This window comes from Nothobranchius furzeri, chromosome 6 (genome assembly GCF_043380555.1).
Source record: "Nothobranchius furzeri strain GRZ-AD chromosome 6, NfurGRZ-RIMD1, whole genome shotgun sequence".
NCBI lineage: Eukaryota > Metazoa > Chordata > Actinopteri > Cyprinodontiformes > Nothobranchiidae > Nothobranchius > Nothobranchius furzeri.
In genome coordinates, this window is record NC_091746.1 from 61,263,392 (window position 1) to 61,280,098 (window position 16,707).

General features: G+C 41.8%; 1 protein-coding gene and 1 long non-coding RNA gene across 3 annotated transcripts in view; one reads left to right on the forward strand and one right to left on the reverse strand.

Moving 5' to 3' along the window:
* Window positions 1-682: 682 nt before the first annotated feature.
* lrrc8aa (leucine rich repeat containing 8 VRAC subunit Aa) overlaps window positions 683-16,707 on the reverse strand; it is a 29,400-nt gene continuing 13,375 nt past the window's right edge. For both annotated transcript variants that reach the window (XM_054744497.2, XM_070552402.1), the window contains exons 2-3: window positions 7,557-9,681; window positions 683-5,895 (exon numbers count right to left, since the gene is read on the reverse strand). In XM_054744497.2, coding sequence (XP_054600472.2) covers window positions 5,620-5,895; window positions 7,557-9,671 — 2,391 coding nt within the window. In that variant the 5' untranslated portion in view covers window positions 9,672-9,681 and the 3' untranslated portion in view covers window positions 683-5,619. The remainder of the gene's footprint in view (window positions 5,896-7,556; window positions 9,682-16,707) is intronic.
* LOC139070341 (uncharacterized) lies at window positions 11,867-12,637 on the forward strand. Its single transcript, XR_011520881.1, has 3 exons — window positions 11,867-11,950; window positions 12,107-12,190; window positions 12,569-12,637. It is a non-coding gene; the product is annotated as an uncharacterized lncRNA (long non-coding RNA).

Below are 16,707 nucleotides of genomic sequence, written 5' to 3' on the forward strand. Positions count from 1 at the left end.
TGTCCACTGAGTGGGAGGAGCCTAGAGTAGGGTATTACATATGATGTACGGAAGTTAGTTTTGAATGATCATCACTATAAATGGTTTTTGAAGGGTCCAGGCCTGTTCTCTGCATCTTTTCTCTGCTTTTCACCATAAAAATCAAGTTAACTGAAGCTACTGAGTCATGGTCATTACTGAAGCTTATCTGTGATCTTGTTTAAGTGTGTCCTGGTCAATTCTCCCCAGTGATTAAAAGAACTGGGGTGAGGGGGCAGCTCGCTAAAGGAGATTCAATCAGGAGGAGCATTCTCGGACCCAGCAGAAATGAAAATCCTAACAGACGGTGCTGAGAAAATAGGTTGCACCAATTTTCTGTCTAAAAATCCTGCAAGACTCTATGACTCAGAAGAAGAAACTGAGTGAAAGGTGCCATCATATTTGTAAACGGATGCTTGCAAACTATTTATTTTAATGTTTGCAATTGAATCTCAATCTACAGTAACTTTTGTTTTGTTTGTTTACCATTCTTCTTATGAGCAGTTTATGTTGGTACTTTAAAACACTGCCTGTGTGTGAGGTGTTGATTTTAGTTCTATAACTCCTTACTAACTTATTTTTATGCAAAAGCAAAGACATATATGTTATAGTCCTGTACAACAATAATTAAAAGAAACTTGAATTAACATGTTCAGCTGCAATATTACAGTTTCAAGTGTTAATTTATTGTCCTTTGTCAGAGTGGTACAAAAGTAGGATCTGATCATTCAGAAACCAAAGTTTTACTATTACAGATGCTGAAAAAGCTCGTGTTTATTTACTTGGCAAAAAAAATTGATAAAGGCCGTGTCAGTTTAGCTTATATTCAAAGATCTGTTGCTTGGGGTTAAGTGTGTGGCTTTCGTATACAGCACACCGGTTCAGCGTCAACAAACTCATGCTTTAAAAATGAAAAATACATAAAAAATAAACAACTGAAAACAATGGTTCTCCTAAGTCCCTGATCTACAGGCATCAGGACACAGATAATAGGTACACTAAAATACAATCATTTCATTAAAAATAAGTTTACATAGAGCCATAGATTATTTATAACCATGGAAGTTTAGCAACAACGCATTTCACCCAACGCTAGTTTATCAATACTGAAATCCTGGATGAACAGAACAAAAAAATGACCTTCTCAAAATGTAATGAATCCATTTGAGTTCATCTCTATTGTAGAAAGATTGTCGAGTCACTTCAGTAGTTGTGTCCAAGAAAACCAGACGAGACAGTCTGCTTTAAAGAATTCAAACAAGTGATTTCTGTCTAAAAAACAAACAGAAAACGTTGTCACACACATAAAGGCACACATCACACACAAACGAGATGCAGTTTTGCACCAAGAAAAGTAAAAACTAAAGTGAACAAAAAAAAGCTCAAATAACACTATTGCATTTGAATAAAAACAAGCTGCTGCTGGCATGACAAAGTCAAATACAAGTACTCGTGTTTTCTTGAAACCGAGCGACAAGTGACGAAAACTTCCCCCTTTTCTCTTGGTTTTTGTAAATATCTGACTTGACGTTTGAATCAGATCTTCACTTGAATGCTGACGTGAGAGGAAAGGGAGTGGGCTGGGAGTGAAACGTGTGAGTCAGTCAGAGGCGACAGTGACAGACAATGTGTCCGACTCATAACTCTGAAGGTCATGAAGGAGAAGGAATTAAATGGAAAAATACAGAGGCATGTCCTCTAAAATGGGAGGGAACAAACTAGACCAGATTACACAAAAAACCAAGTACATATATCAATATGTAGTCAGAAATGTTAGCAAATTTGAATAAAAGTCATAACAATTCAGTTTTCAACCTAAAACAGTTTTTCTTTTTGTAGCTCTTTGCAGTATGTTATGCTCCCAGCACTTTTATTCCTCAATTAATTCTGTGACATGTATCCTAATCTGACTCAGTGGTGCAGAAAGGCAGGTTGCTAACAACTGCACTGCACCACAACGATCCACATTACGATATCAGATTTACTTTGGAGAGACATAAAAGACCTGATCCAGCCTGGCCCTGCACCAACTGTCCATTACACCACAAAGATGAACTCATCTCTGTAGAAGGGATCGTGCTGCAACCTCAATTCTATAAACGCACACCGTTCGACATCTCACAGGCGTACGGTAACCACCCGTTACATCATTAGAAAAACACATTTCACTTGGCACCAAACCAACGTGTCAGATTTGACACTTTCAGGAGGAATGCAACCATTTCTCCTTCGTCATCGATTTTGGCTCTGACCTTTGTCCCAGATCTTTAAAACTGTTTGCTAGTTGACACATTCAACACTGAAGCTTCACTTTCTGCACTTTAAAGTGCCGTGCAAAAGCACAATGGCCTCAGGGAGCAAATGTCTGCCTGGATCTTTGCAATGAAACCACTGTTTAAGGCGTTTTAAAGAACAGAATGTGAAACTGAGACTCATTCAAAGGACACTTTTACTAAGAACTGTTTTATTATCTGATCCATTTGCTACATGAGTGAAGCGGTGATTGTGTGAGCAGCACGTCATTCTAAATGGAAGAACGTCCACATTACTGCCATTAAAGGCACATAGAAGGAGTTTGGTTCTGAGCTCAACAAAAATAAGAATATTGAGGACTTGGTGGCAGTGCTTTCAGGTCCTCTAATTATCAACAACTTCTGGGTTGTTGTTTTAGAAAATCATTCGGAATTATCAACAGTCAAAGGTTTCCGTTTTTGGACTAGTTTACTTATTAACTTTATTTGCTTTTTCTTCTAAAATAAGTGTCTAAAACAAATGTAAATGATACAATTTGCCTCATGTAGGAAGGTTATTCCTGCAGCAAACTCCTTCAGGTCAAAGGTCAAATAAAATTCCGTAACTACTTCACTAAAAACGGCACCACTAGGTGTCACTGTTACTCTCAGTACCCTTTTTAAGAATCAAAGAAAACAGCTGGTAAAAATAAAACCAGGTCATGCACACTAAACAAGAACGCCAACTATGTCAGCGATATACATTTTACAGCACGCAAAAATAAAAGCCCGAATGATGTTTGTGATCGTTAAGAGGGTGTAGCTTGTAAAAGCTAAGGCCAGATTAGCAGTAAGAGACGTCTGGCAGGAGGAGATGTAGCAGATTTACTCCAAATGATCCTATTAAATCCCAGGTCTTAACAGGAAAAGTGTTTCAAGCAGCAAAGCATGCTGCAACAATTTGGAGCAGGGATGGCGAGTTTACCATGCTGCGGCCTCTTACTTGACAAAGAACTGCTTCCCTTGTGGAGGCTGGTCAAAACCAGTTCCCTCCACTCTGCAGTTTCCTGCTTGTCCTCATGAATGAATAAACACATTAGGGACAAATGTCCACTTTTCTTGGAACAGGTTGTGATATATGCTGTTAGAGAAAACAGTACTGGAGTCTTTTTTTTTCTTGCCTTACATGTATGATTTAAACATGTATGGAATAAGATGTGTGCCAAAAGGATCAATAAAAAATACAGTCTCATACCAAATATACCCAAATACATCAACTCCCAAAAAATTTCAGAAGCGAAACTGTGAATTTCAAAAGCAAAAAATAAAATCACTCAAACTTAAAATGAAATTATATGTAAATATTTAAACTTCAATACATGTTTTTTCTTAACTGCTACTTTTTAATTCTTTGGCACACGTTTTGGTTCTCACTTACTTTTGTATTACTCAGTCTATTTAGACTTTTATGTAGTTCAGCCACGATTAGTCGATTCGTCACGATGACGTTCGACAAACAAAATAGTTGACTATAAATTCAGTAGTTGATGTAAATTATTCTATGAGCATTTTTAAAATGTTGCCTGCTGTGGCACCCTCAGCTGCTGCTTTCTGTCTTTCAGCTTGATGCACATGCGCAGTAGCTCAAATATTTTGGAGAATTTCACAAAAACAAGATAAGCTTGGAGAGTGCAAAATCTGCAAAGTGAAACTCTCCTTTCACGGGAGCACATCGGCGATGCACGAGCATCTTAAAAGGAAGCACGTCTTGGCGGAGAACGAGAAGTCGCCTCTGTAATCTAATTACCTCTTGTTAGCTGCTAACATCAACAGAGTTATTCGTATTCATAGGCGTGATTTTGTACATTTTTTTAGGCGCCTACCTCGATTTGACTCGATTCAACAAGTTACAATGTTAATTAAAAGTTGTTTAATAAGCTACCATCTTGTCTTTATTATTATATGGCACATAGCTGATCACACTAGAAGCTAATGATGGGTATACTGGAGCATCCTAGCGCAATAAGCTATACTTATGAATGACAAGATTAGTCAACTTAATTGTCAACAACTGTCATTTGTGGCAGCCCTTCTTTTATTCAGAACGGCCTGATTTGGTTCATCTTTGCTATAGAGCACCTTGACTTTGCTTCTGCCCTAGGTTTTTGCTTTTGAAATTCACTGAAATGTTCTTCGTGATTGCTTTATTCGAGTATTTTGTGTAAGATTGTCTTTTTTTGACTGATCCTTGAAAACAGATCTTACAAACATGCCACAAATAATGTTTAAACAAAAATTACCTTAATGTAATGATCAAAGTGTAGATCACCGACCTGTTAAATGCTTGGCTTGTGCAAGCTTGCCTATATTTAAAACCAAAACAATATACTGACATTCTCATAACGTTAGTATTTTTGTGGATTTGATACAGGGAAGGCTCATTTTATCTCAGTGTGGTTCAAGCAAAATTAATAAGCTCTGAGAGGAAAAAAAAGGTCACTTAATACACTTGGCCACAACACAAGCATTGGCTTAAGAAATACCTTATTCACAGTGTCTCAAAAGTCCAAATATGCATTCAGCTTGTGTTTCTATCCCAAAGTACAACAGCCCATTAAGACGTGTTTATACTGTGAAAGCTTCAGCCATGTAAAATAGAAGCTTGTTTCACATGCTTAAGTAAACATGATGTTAGGTGATGCAGAAACTCTGCTCCACGTGCAGGTAACAGTTGGCCACACATGATGGAGTTAGAATGAGCATGGTGTTTATTGACTTAAGAGTTTGTGCCCGTGACTTCTGACAGCAGTTCTGTAAAGTTCTCCAGCATTAAGGATTGAACTGTGGGGTGTTTTTCTAGTCATCACCAGAGACTTTTGGGTGCATGATAAAATATGCCTCTGAGCAGAGTAAAGGGAACCTGAAGAAAAGAGCACATGCCTCAACAGATCGGCTACGAGGAGCAGCATGTTTTACTTAATACTGCGCTGAAAGTGTCAAAACTTCTCCTAAAGTCTGAAGGCCAGAGGAGAGGCAGGTGCTGCTCTGAAAATGTTCAGTTCGTCCAGCTGAGTCCTGCAAAGATGTCTCCTTCTGTGGCATGCATATTCATATACTACCAGCATTTTTTGCAGTTTCTAAACTAAATCCGATTTCAGGGGTGGGTTATGAGCCATATCCTTAGGAGCACAAAAGAAATCATATGCAATGTGGAGATCTGTGATGTCCTTACATTTGCTGGTCCTGCCAGTTCACCAAACAAATACCAAATGGTCACTTTTTCTTTGCCTGCATGGTCAGCAGTGCTCCTTCTTTTGTCTAGCTCTGAACAAACCTCCAGGATTATGTTTCCTCTCTGCAGGAGTTTGGATCAAGCTTGCTCTTTATCGGCCCTCCAGAGCTGCTCTTTGACTTCTGTTGGCAGCGTGTTGAACAGGTCCTCCTCCACCACCAGGCCGCTCCTCTTCAACAGCCTGCACTCGCCGAGCTCCACTGGGAGGCACTCTAGCCGGTTGCCCCTCAGCTCCAGCTGGGTCAGCCCAGTGAGCTCGCCGAAGCGCGACGGCAGCGTCTGTAAGCAGTTGTTCCCCAGATTCAGAGTGCGAAGCTTCTTACACTGGAACAGTTCAGGGGGCAATGTTTCGATCTGAAACGGAGAAGGTAAAAGGGCAGAAAAGTGAGCGAGAGCTATTGAAGAGAATTCTAAACCAATATGAATCTGTGTGCCTATAACGGAAAACGTTTCTTTAAAAAGCCACTGGGTCCCATGTCATTTATATGCTTGTTAATAGAACTTGATTCCATAAGAATGTTGATTCTATGTGTCGGCCCCTGAAGAGAAAATCCAAACAAGAAAGAAGAACTTGATTCTAAAAATACACAAACTGAGTCTCCGACATGTCAACAGAAATGACGTTTGACTACATTTTAACATGGACTCAGTGTTGCAGCTCATTTGAACTGATTTGGGAGCTGAACGTGTAAGAGACCTGAACAGGCATTAAAAGCACAAAAAACATCAGAGCAGTCTTGAGCTACTCGCAGCAGCTCACTAATCTGCTGGAGGCTATTTACAGCGAGCAGCCACACAAGTAAACGCAGTAAAACAGCAGTAATGGTGGCCTTCACTAAAAACACATGATCATGCTGTTTGAATGCTCGTGAGCTGAAAAGAAAGTTTATTCAAATGACCTCTCAAAGGGAATAGATCCCACAGTTTTTATGATGGGCTTGATCATTTTGAAAGCCATGTTGTTTTGCAAACATTTGTTCTTTTCAAAACCGGATGGTATTTGTGTAGCAAAGTCAAAATGTGGCTACAAATGTATCGTGAAGCTTATTTATTGGCCTGAAATGGCACAAAAGAACAAAAGGTGGGGTTTTCTGACCAAAGTGCTTTCATCTAATAAGACAAGGTCTACTTTTACAATAATAAATTTGGTTATTGGGTAAATCCTTTAAAAACACAAGCACAACTGTTAAAAACATGACTTAAAGTTATCATCACATATACTAGAACCGTAAAGGTTGGAGACAAACTATTAATGGAATGACAGTGTGTAATGAAGAAATTGACCAATTGAAGCCTAAAGTATATAATAATATCTACTTTTTAACTCATTCACTGCCATTGACGACTAAAGTCGTCATTTTAGATCCAACCGTTCACTGCCAATGACGACTAAAGTCGTCATTTGCATTTTTTTACTGTTTGAGCATCGGAACGAGCCCCCGCGCTGAGAGAGCAAAGATCTCAGCCCTGAAGCCAATCTTCATCCGCATACGTCACACATCACATGATCAGGAAGCAAAACATCCATGTGTTAGGAGATCGTTTTGGGCCGTTCCTGTAAAAAAAAAAGTGAGGCGCGAACCGGAAAAGTGTCTGCCGATCACAATTTGACAACGGATTATGAAAGAACGGATAACGCTCGAAACACGCGGACTCTTCCTGATGTAAGAGGTGAGTCTCCTCTTTGTTTTGGTTGTTTTGGCGTTGACATCATTCTAGCGCGCAACGTTCTGTGACTCTTAAAAAAACAGTAAAAACGGTGAGAAACGCTGGCAGCAAAGGCCGTTAGTGATCAGGAAATGGCTGGCAGTGAATGAGTTAAAATTTTAATATTTATTAGCTAACGTTAATATAACATATATTTGGTAATTCACAATCAAACTGTAATAAGGAAATAAAATTGGCTCTTGCCAGCTGCATGTCTGCCATAGGACCTGATTTGGCAGGTTTCTGATGAAGGTATTGATTCTCCAGTTTGATGCCAAACAACAAAGTTACAGTTTTTTCCCTCTTACCCTGTTTGCTGTCACAGCAAAGTACTGAAGGTTCTGGAGGAAGCCCACATCAGGGTGGATGCTAGTCAGATTGTTGTGACTCAGGTCCAAGAAGCGTAACTTGCGGCAGAAGAAGAGCTGGCTGGGTATCTTCTCGATCTTGTTTCTGTTGAGGTAAAGCCTCTCCATGTTGGTCAGCGTTCCGATCTGAATCGGGATGTAAGCGATCTGGTTGTACCAGAGCTTCAGGCACACGAGGCGGTGCAGGTGCTGAAAACTGATGATCTCCTCTATCGTCTTCAGGTTGTTATCCTTCAGGTCGATCTCCTGCAGGTTGTGCAAACTGAAGATGGAGTGCGGGATGCGTTCAAGGTCGCAGCGAACAAGCTCGAGTTCTGTCAGGTTAACCATTTTCTTGAGGCTGTTTAGCACCATCAGCTTGGTGCCCTCGTTGTTGATGGAAAGCTTCTGAAGGTGCACACCCACGTCGGTGACCACCTGCGGAAGTTTGGTCAGGTTGCTTTTCAGACGCAGCACTTTGAGACTTTTGAGCTCTCTGAGACCATCAATGACAATAAAACGATTGTTCTCAGCACTCAGGTTCCCAGTTAGGTGCAGCTCACTGAGGTTCTTCAAGCTGTAGATCCACAGTGGGATCTCCTTGATATCAGTGAACTTGATGTGGAGCGACTTAAGGTTTTCTCTCAGGAAAGCCAGAGCTGGAGCCTCGATTTTAGCGGGAGTGTGGTAGAGCCACATCTCCTTTAGGCTGGAAAGCTGAGCAATGATGGGAGGAATAGTCACATCTGGGATGAGCTCCAGCTTGAGCACCTCTAGCTCCACCAGATCGAACACTGTGTCTGGGATCCCACTGAGCATGAAGAGGTGAAGCTCCAGTTTCTCTTGGGAGTTCTTAGTGATACGCTGCCTTAGCTTCTCCAGTGTCCACTCATTGTTTAAGTTCAGTTGCCTCAGTTTGTTCTCGCTGACCTCTGACAGAAACACAGCAAAGCGCTTTGAGTACAGAGGATCATACTGATCTATCATGTGAAGCATGAAGGCAAAGTCATTCTTCACGTCAGGGATGTCGCTATAGCTGCTTTCCTCACGGATTGACTCGAAGGAGTATCGTTTCAGGGAGCGTCTGAGCATCCAACAAAGGGTGTACATGCAGATGAGACCATAGACCACGACTAAGCTGATGTAAAAACAGGCCAAAATCTTAAAAAGAGTTGCTAATGGATGAGCACAATAAAACATGCTATACCCCGTTAGTTTCTCAATGTTCACCGGACACACTACACTGAACCTGATGTACCTGACGTAATAGGCAGTGTAGCTAATTATCAGTATAAACTTTATGACTTTAATGATAGTCTGGCGTATGTAAAGGCGGTAGACTATATCTCCTTCCTCAACGTGGATCCTGAACTTCTTGACCTTCTCAAAGAGCGCTTTGGCCTGCTCTCCTTCCTTTTTATCTAAAACACCAGTTTCTGAGCGATCCACAATGCCCTGCTCGATCCTGGACTTTGTTCGCTGGAGCATGGGCACACTGGCCTCAACGTCCTCGCTCACACTCGAGGTCTTCTTGTCCATGGAGCCATTCGTCTTCCCCACCGTTTTAGGGTCGCTCTCCTCCACCACGGTCTCAGACAAAGCTCTTGTTGTCCACGGGGAGTCGAAGCACTTGAGGAGGATGGAGACAAAGTGCTCTAGTTTAGAGCTTGTGCGGGGGAACTTGAACCAGAAGTTGCTACAGGCCAGGAAGATGAGGGTGTGGAGCAGCACCAGATAAGGAAAATATTTGGCAAACCAGTGGAGTTTGTTCTCGTAGCAGACGGCGTCTACAAAGTTATACTGATGTCGGTCCAGGTCGTTCTGAATGCCCTTGGGTTCTGGTGGATAAAGGAGGGTTATGTTGGAGATGGGCTTGGTCTCGCATGACATGTTGACAACCCACTTGCAGGGCAGGCAAATCATCTTGTCCTGCGTGACTTGCAGCGTCCCACCGAACACTGCGATCATCAGCATGATGATCGAGAGGTAGTCTGTGAAAACGTCCCACCATGGCTTCAGGATTCGGTATGCTGGCTGGGTGTCGGCAAAGTACCGGAGCTCAGTGATTGGAATCATGATGGTTTATCTAAAAGTGGAGAAACAAAAAGGAAATTAGCATGTGACATGACAAGACAAAGTGTGGTTTAGGGCAGGGCTATTCAATTCTGGGCCTCAAGGGCCGGTGTCCAGCACGCTTTAGTGGTCTCTCTGGTCCAACACGCTAGATTCAGAGGTTGAATCCCCTGTGCAGCAGCTGATCAGGTCTGCAGAAGCCCTTTAATCACCTGCTGATTGAAATCAGGTGTGTTGAAGCAGGGTTAAAACCAAAACGTGCTGGATACCGACCCTCGAGGCCCGGAATCGAATAGTCCTGGTTTAGGGTAACTCCCAGCTGAGAAATACATACATCAATTCTGACTGAGACATTGTAAAAAGTCACAGCTGTTGTGTCTCCATTAAAGCTCAATGGGGCAATGGTGGAAGAGGGGTTAAGTGCCAGTCTCACGACCGAAGGGTTGCAGGATCGGGTCCCGCCAGACTGCTGTTAGTGGTTGGAAGGACCGGTGGCACCAGTGTTCAGCAGCCATGCTTTTGTTAGTGTGCCTCAGGGCAGCTGAGGCTACGGTGTAGCTCATAACCACCAGTGTGTGAATGACGTACTGTCAAGCCCCCTGAAGGGTTATAGAACCGTAGAAGGCGCTACACAAATTCAAGTCATTTACCAGTCAAATAAAATACCAGTATGACTGAACATCCTATTTATTTTCATTAGTTTTTTTAGTAAAAATACTCCACAAGATTTTTTGTACTTGGTACAAAACTGAATTTTTAAAGTGTCAATTGCTAAATCTAAATTTGACACCAGCATTTTACCATCTCTAAATCGCAAACTACACGTTTAAAGCGGGTTATTCAAATGAATGACATGTAAGCAATTATAAAATTCTTCACTCATGTACATCCTTGTTTTTTCCCCATTATCAACATTGTGAAAAACAAAAAACCTTTTAAATCCATTCTACAATGACTACGTTTACATGCAGTCAATATCCGGGTTATGATCGGGTTAAGGTCGGGATGTGGGTTTCTGAGTTGATCAGAATAACCCGTTTACAAGCATAAATAGAAAGAGTTACCCCTAACTTGCATAACCCGATATAAATGCGGACGTTGGGGTAGCGTCAGGACGTATGGACTACGTCCAGACGCAATATGCATCATTTCCGGTTCTTCTTGTTCCGGTATCCGTGAAAACAACAACATGTTTCCCAGTTCGGAAGAGATAGCGACCGCGTTTGTTTGCGCTTTAGTTTCCTCGTCACTCCAAAAGTGTGGTGCTGTGCCGCGACTCGCCATGTTGCTCCCAACTTGTTGTTTACTTCCGGTGTTCTGGCGCATACAAGACGTCTCGCTACTCAAAAGACCAAGATTCCTTGCGAACAGAGCATGCGCAGAACACACGCTTTGATGGGGATATCCCGATATGCGTTTACACGACCAAACATTCGGGTTAGAAAAGGGTTACCCCAGGTGTAGTAACCAGGTTTTTAAAAACCCAGTTATGAGCATATCCGGGTTTTTGGCGGTGTTTACATGGACCTGCGGAACCGGGTTATTGTGAATATTCGGGTTTTAAAAGGGTTACTGGCTGCATGTAAACGCAGTTCATGTGCAGCAAGTGATTTTATGCAAATTACTCCCATGCTAATGACCTTACACCTAGCAAGAACCGTGCCCCAATGTAAAACAACAAGAGTTCAGAAGCCAGCGTGTACAATCAAAACTGCCTTTCATTTGATCTCCAGAGTGATCTTGACCTTCCAAGTAAGAAGTGAAACTTGTTTTCAAATTTGCATTTGCACTGCGATGCAAAGTTGCACATGAATCTCAAAAAGGACAAAGTATGCAGTAAGGGTGTTGACTAAACTCAGTGCGTTTACATGCAGCCAGTAACCCTTTTAAAACCCGGATATTCGCAATAACCCGGTTCGGCACGGCCATGTAAACACTGTCAAAAACCCGGATATGCTCATAACCGGGTTTTTAAAAACCCGGTTACTACACCTGGGGTAACCCTTTTCTAACCCGAAAGTTTGGTCGTGTAAACGCATATCGGGATATCCCCATCAAAGCGTGTGTTCTGCGCATGCTCTGTTCGCAAGGAATCTTGGTCTTTTGAGTAGCGACACATCTTGTATGCGCCAGAATACCGGAAGTAAACAAGTTGGGAGCAACATGGCGAGTCGCAGCCGGCACAGCACCACACTTTTGGAGTGACGAGGAAACCTCTGTGTTCATCGGTCTGGTTCATCTTGAAGGAGAGGATGATGATGATGTTATGGATGAAAACACAGGTAAGTCACATGACTTTCTCAATCCAATACGTATGCCAACAAAGGGTTTCGCTGTCGGAGTTAGATACATGCGTCGACCCATCTGTGTTTAACCTATCATTAACATATTTTTTAACATCAAGCTGTAACATTTTGCTTGTTTTTATTTCTGGCCAGATGCAGATATTGGAGAAGGTGGACCTTCAATGACTGTGCCTTGCCAGTCTACACAGCCATCAAATCCCACTGCAGCTACTCCTGGTGAGCTTTCTAAATACTGTTACTAAAGGCATAACTGGTTATAGCGTATTGTAACCCCAGGTCACTCCTCCTCCTTGTGTAATGTCTGAAAATAGTACCTTTCTTTAGTGGATAATTTGATTACAGTGATTATGAGATATTATGTAATATAACCGTGGACCCAAACTAAGGACTATTGTCACTTTTGCATTCTTAGTAAACTCAGAATTGTAGGATTGTTTATGACGAAGGAGCAGGTGACATTCTGACACGTCACCTAAAGGTAAAGAAACATCTTCTAGAATCCACAAGTTTCATAAGAATGCAAAAAGTGATAATAGTCGAACACTAAGAGAGAACTTACCCAACACTTTCTAAGGCCTGTCATGTCTGCTCTAGGTGGGTCAAGTCGCAGGTCCAGGCACCGTGGAGCCGCTTCACTTACTCAACATCAACAGTTCATGAGAGAATGCAGCAAACGCAGAAGCAATGGTTTGAGCAGCAAAGGCAGTTGAGACATGCCAGTGATGAGGCACTCATGTCTCAAATGATTTCTGAATCAACCTCACATTTAAAAAGCAAAACCAAAATGTTATTTTGTTATGTGCTTTATTAAAGAACAAATGTTTTATTAAACTTACTAGAAAACTTGTATGTGTTGACATTTTATTTGAACATTGCATATACCTGTTCTTTTTCAGAGGTGCACAGCAACAAAGGAGAAGGCAGATAAACATCTTTTAAAACTTAGAAAATAAAGAGTTTTGAAAAGTATCGAGCTTACAGTTTAAAGTTGTTTGTTTCCTATCAGAGCCATTCGTCCTGCACACTCACGCTCTTACTAAGCGCTTACGGAGTGGGACACGTGCAGCAAGGTAATCAGGGCCCGTCTGATAGCTGAGGCTGCACTGTTATCAGCCCTATTGACCTGTGACACAGGCTGTGGAAACAGCCTTTCTACTGATGTGGCCTCCTCTGCCCATCTGGGATTAACATGCTCCTTCTCCATCTCACAAAAGTTGTGTAGAGCACAACAGGTTGCTACCACGTATGGTGTGAAAGTAAAATGGAAGTCACTGCGCTTCAACAGAACACAGAAACAAGATTTCAGTCGACCAAATGCTATCTCTATAGTTGTTCTAGCAGAACTCAAATAGACGTTGAAGCTTTCCTCTTGTGGTGTCAGTCTTGGGGACTGCAGATAGCCCTTCATTAGCCAGGGCATCAGTGGGTACGCAGGATCTCCCAGCAGGAAGAAATCCACATCCTGCCCCTCGATCTGCACTGCTCTCTAAAGTGGGACAGATAGAAATATTATTCTTCCTAAATTATGTCATAATGCATCTTAGATATGTGGCAGGTGTGCAACTTGCATTTAAATACCAAAAGTTTTAATGCATTACCCACCTTTGGGAAGTATTGTGCATTGTTGAACAGATTGGACTGGCGGAGTGCATTGGCGTCATGTGCTGAACCAGGCATTTTGCAGCTCACACTCCAAAAACTATGGAAAATGTATCACAGTGAATCAAGATGTAGTGGGAGCGGTGTGATTAGTGGCAAAAAGTTAGAAAAATTATTTCAGGTCAGTAATGACATAATTATTTGTACATATAAGCTGTTGATGTTTTTTTTGAACAGAGAACCTCTCAATTGATGTTTGTGAGTGGTTCTAATATAGCTTAGTGATGTGTGTCTGTCAACATTATATACAAATCATAATCATGAATACAAAAGCTGGGAATGGCAAAACACCTACCAGTATTTGTCATCACAGACTCCCTGGAGGACATAGGATGGCCATCCCTTCCTGTTTATGAAGTCTCTGTAGCCATCACTTGGAGGCAAGCAAGGGATGTGGCTCCCATCCACACAACCTATCATAAAAAGTAAAAAAAAAAAAAAAAAAACGAAAAAGTATGCACACAGCAGTGTAGCCTACATAAATAGTATAGTTCACATTTAGCCTACTCTCAGAAAACTACTGACATTAACAAGACATAAGAGCAGGAAACATTTTACCTATGATTTGAGGAATGGAGTGGGCACGTTCAAATCTTTGTGCAATGCCACATGCCTCCTCCAAACTGGGTACCCGGATCAGTGTTTTGATGACTTGAGTCGACCATTCCGTGGCAGAATAGGTACACCATCTTCTTCACGGTGCTCTTGTGCACTCCAAATTGGTTTGCTATCAAACGACACTCTGCACAGCTTGCTAGTTTATACAGCACCATGGCAACGCGCATTCCTGTAGGCACTGGTGTGCGGATGGTTACTACACTGGGCTCCATCACTCTTTCCATCATACCACAAAGTTTAGCAAATGATTGACGTGACATACGGAAATTCTCACGCCAATCCGTGTCCGTGAACTACATCATTACAACCCGCTCCCACCAGTCCTGACTGCGCACCTTCATCCAAAGTGTCCGCGGGGCTATGGTGGTAACGGGTACCGTCGATATGTTGGATATGTTTAGGGCAGCTCTCTCTATATTTGCAATTTCTTCCTCACGTACTCTCCTTCGAATGAAGGCCAGTACGCACAGTCGTTGTAAGAGCTGCTGGTGGGTCAATACCAGCAATAAAGCACAAACAAACGCGCTCGCTATCTCTTCCGAACTGGGAAACATGTTGTTGTTTTCACAGATACCGGAACAAGAAGAACTGGAAATGACGCATATTGCGTCTTGACGTCGTCCATACGTCCTGACGCTACCCCAACGTCCACATTGAAAACGGGTTATGCAAATTCGGGTTAACTCTTGCTTGTAAACGGGTTATTCTGATCAACTCGGAAACCCGAATGCCGACCTTAACCCGATCATAACCCGGATATTGGCTGCATGTAAACGTACTCACTGACTGCAGAGAAAAACTGAGTAGAAACTCATTTAACACTGCACCATTCATTCTCTTGCCCAAAGCAATAGATGATGTTTCCGTAGACATCAGCTAAAAATAGCAAATATTTTTTCATGCAGTAAAATCACAAGATGTCTGATTTCAAACTTTGTGAGAGCAAATCTGTTTATCTGAAGACAATAAACACACAAAATAGGGATGTACGCAGTTAACCGGTTAACCGGCTATAGGGCTTGTGATCGGATTACACATAGCATTCTGGGATGTGCGCGGCCATGTTGGAAGCTTGACGAGTGTAAACAAACCGTGAAACAAAAGGTACTGTCGCAGAGAAGAAGCAGATTTGGGTGAAAGAAAGTGTTAAACAACATTATAAAATCCCAGAAGGATAAGTAATATACAGGGATATGTTAAATAAAGACGTTGGGGACCGGTGTAGGGACAAAATCAGCGTTAAAAATGGTTCTGATCCAAATCCAAGAGCACCAATGACATACTGTTACCGCTGCAGTTCTGCATAACTGATTTTCTTGTTTGTGGTGTGAGCGGATGTAAATGTTCAGATGATAGGTAAACAGTTTATTTGCTGTTTTTTCTAGTAAAACAATCAAAATGGTCATCCCACAGAAGAAGTGTAGCAGGAGAATTTGTGTCGTGTGTCAGCATGCCCGCATTATCTTGCTGGGACGTGTGTGTGTAGCCTGTGTGTGTGTTGCTTGTGCATCACATTGAAGGAAAGAAACGATGTATAAAAAACATACACCATCTGTAATTTACCAGAATGAAAATACTCCAGAAGGTGATGTTTGGTCACCTTAGAGCTGCGATCCAAGCGAGCCGACGAGACTTTGTTATGCTAGATACTTGGTCTCCGTCGTTATGCTCCAAGAGGGAAAACAGTAAAAAGTTAGCTTGTTTTCCACCTTTATTCCCCTGGCGATCACGTGTGTCATCCCTCAACACATCAATACAGGGTAGCTGCAGGTTTAAGGGAGCCAAATTTAAGACTTTTTAAGACCTTTTTTAAGGCCACTTTGACCAAATTTAAGCTATTTTAAAAATTAAATTTAAGCAATAATTTCCAGCTCTTGCCTGGAGCCGGTGCTAACCACGTCGCGAACGTGGGATTAGCCATCCAGTTACCATTAAACTTGCCCTTCCCCATGGCGCAAGCTCCCACTAGCTTAACCAGCTAATGTGCTCATCTAAAAAAATAGCCCCCTTTCACAACCAACTGACTGCATACGGTTTCGCTTACGGCAACATCATACACAAAAAATGCTGAACACTAACTAGAGATTCACGAAATTTTTATAGAAATAAAAGAATCTTGTTTATTGGGTCTTTGGTCATTTAAGACCTTTGGAAACTGGATTTAAGGATTATTTGTAATTTTTAAGGACTTTTAAGGTCTTAAATTAGGAAAAGCTAATTTAAGACTTTTTAAGGACCCGTGGATACCCTGCAATAATTTACTAGAGTTGTAGAATATAATCGATCAAATTAATAATAGATTAATTTAAGCCGCAAGAACGAGACTGAACGCGCTGTTTACAATAGTAACAAGCAACAAGTAAGGACTCACACGCCTCCAACGGGGCGGCTGCATCGGTGATGACATCACGATCACAATCCTATTCACCATTAAGGGGCGTCAATAGCCGGTTAAA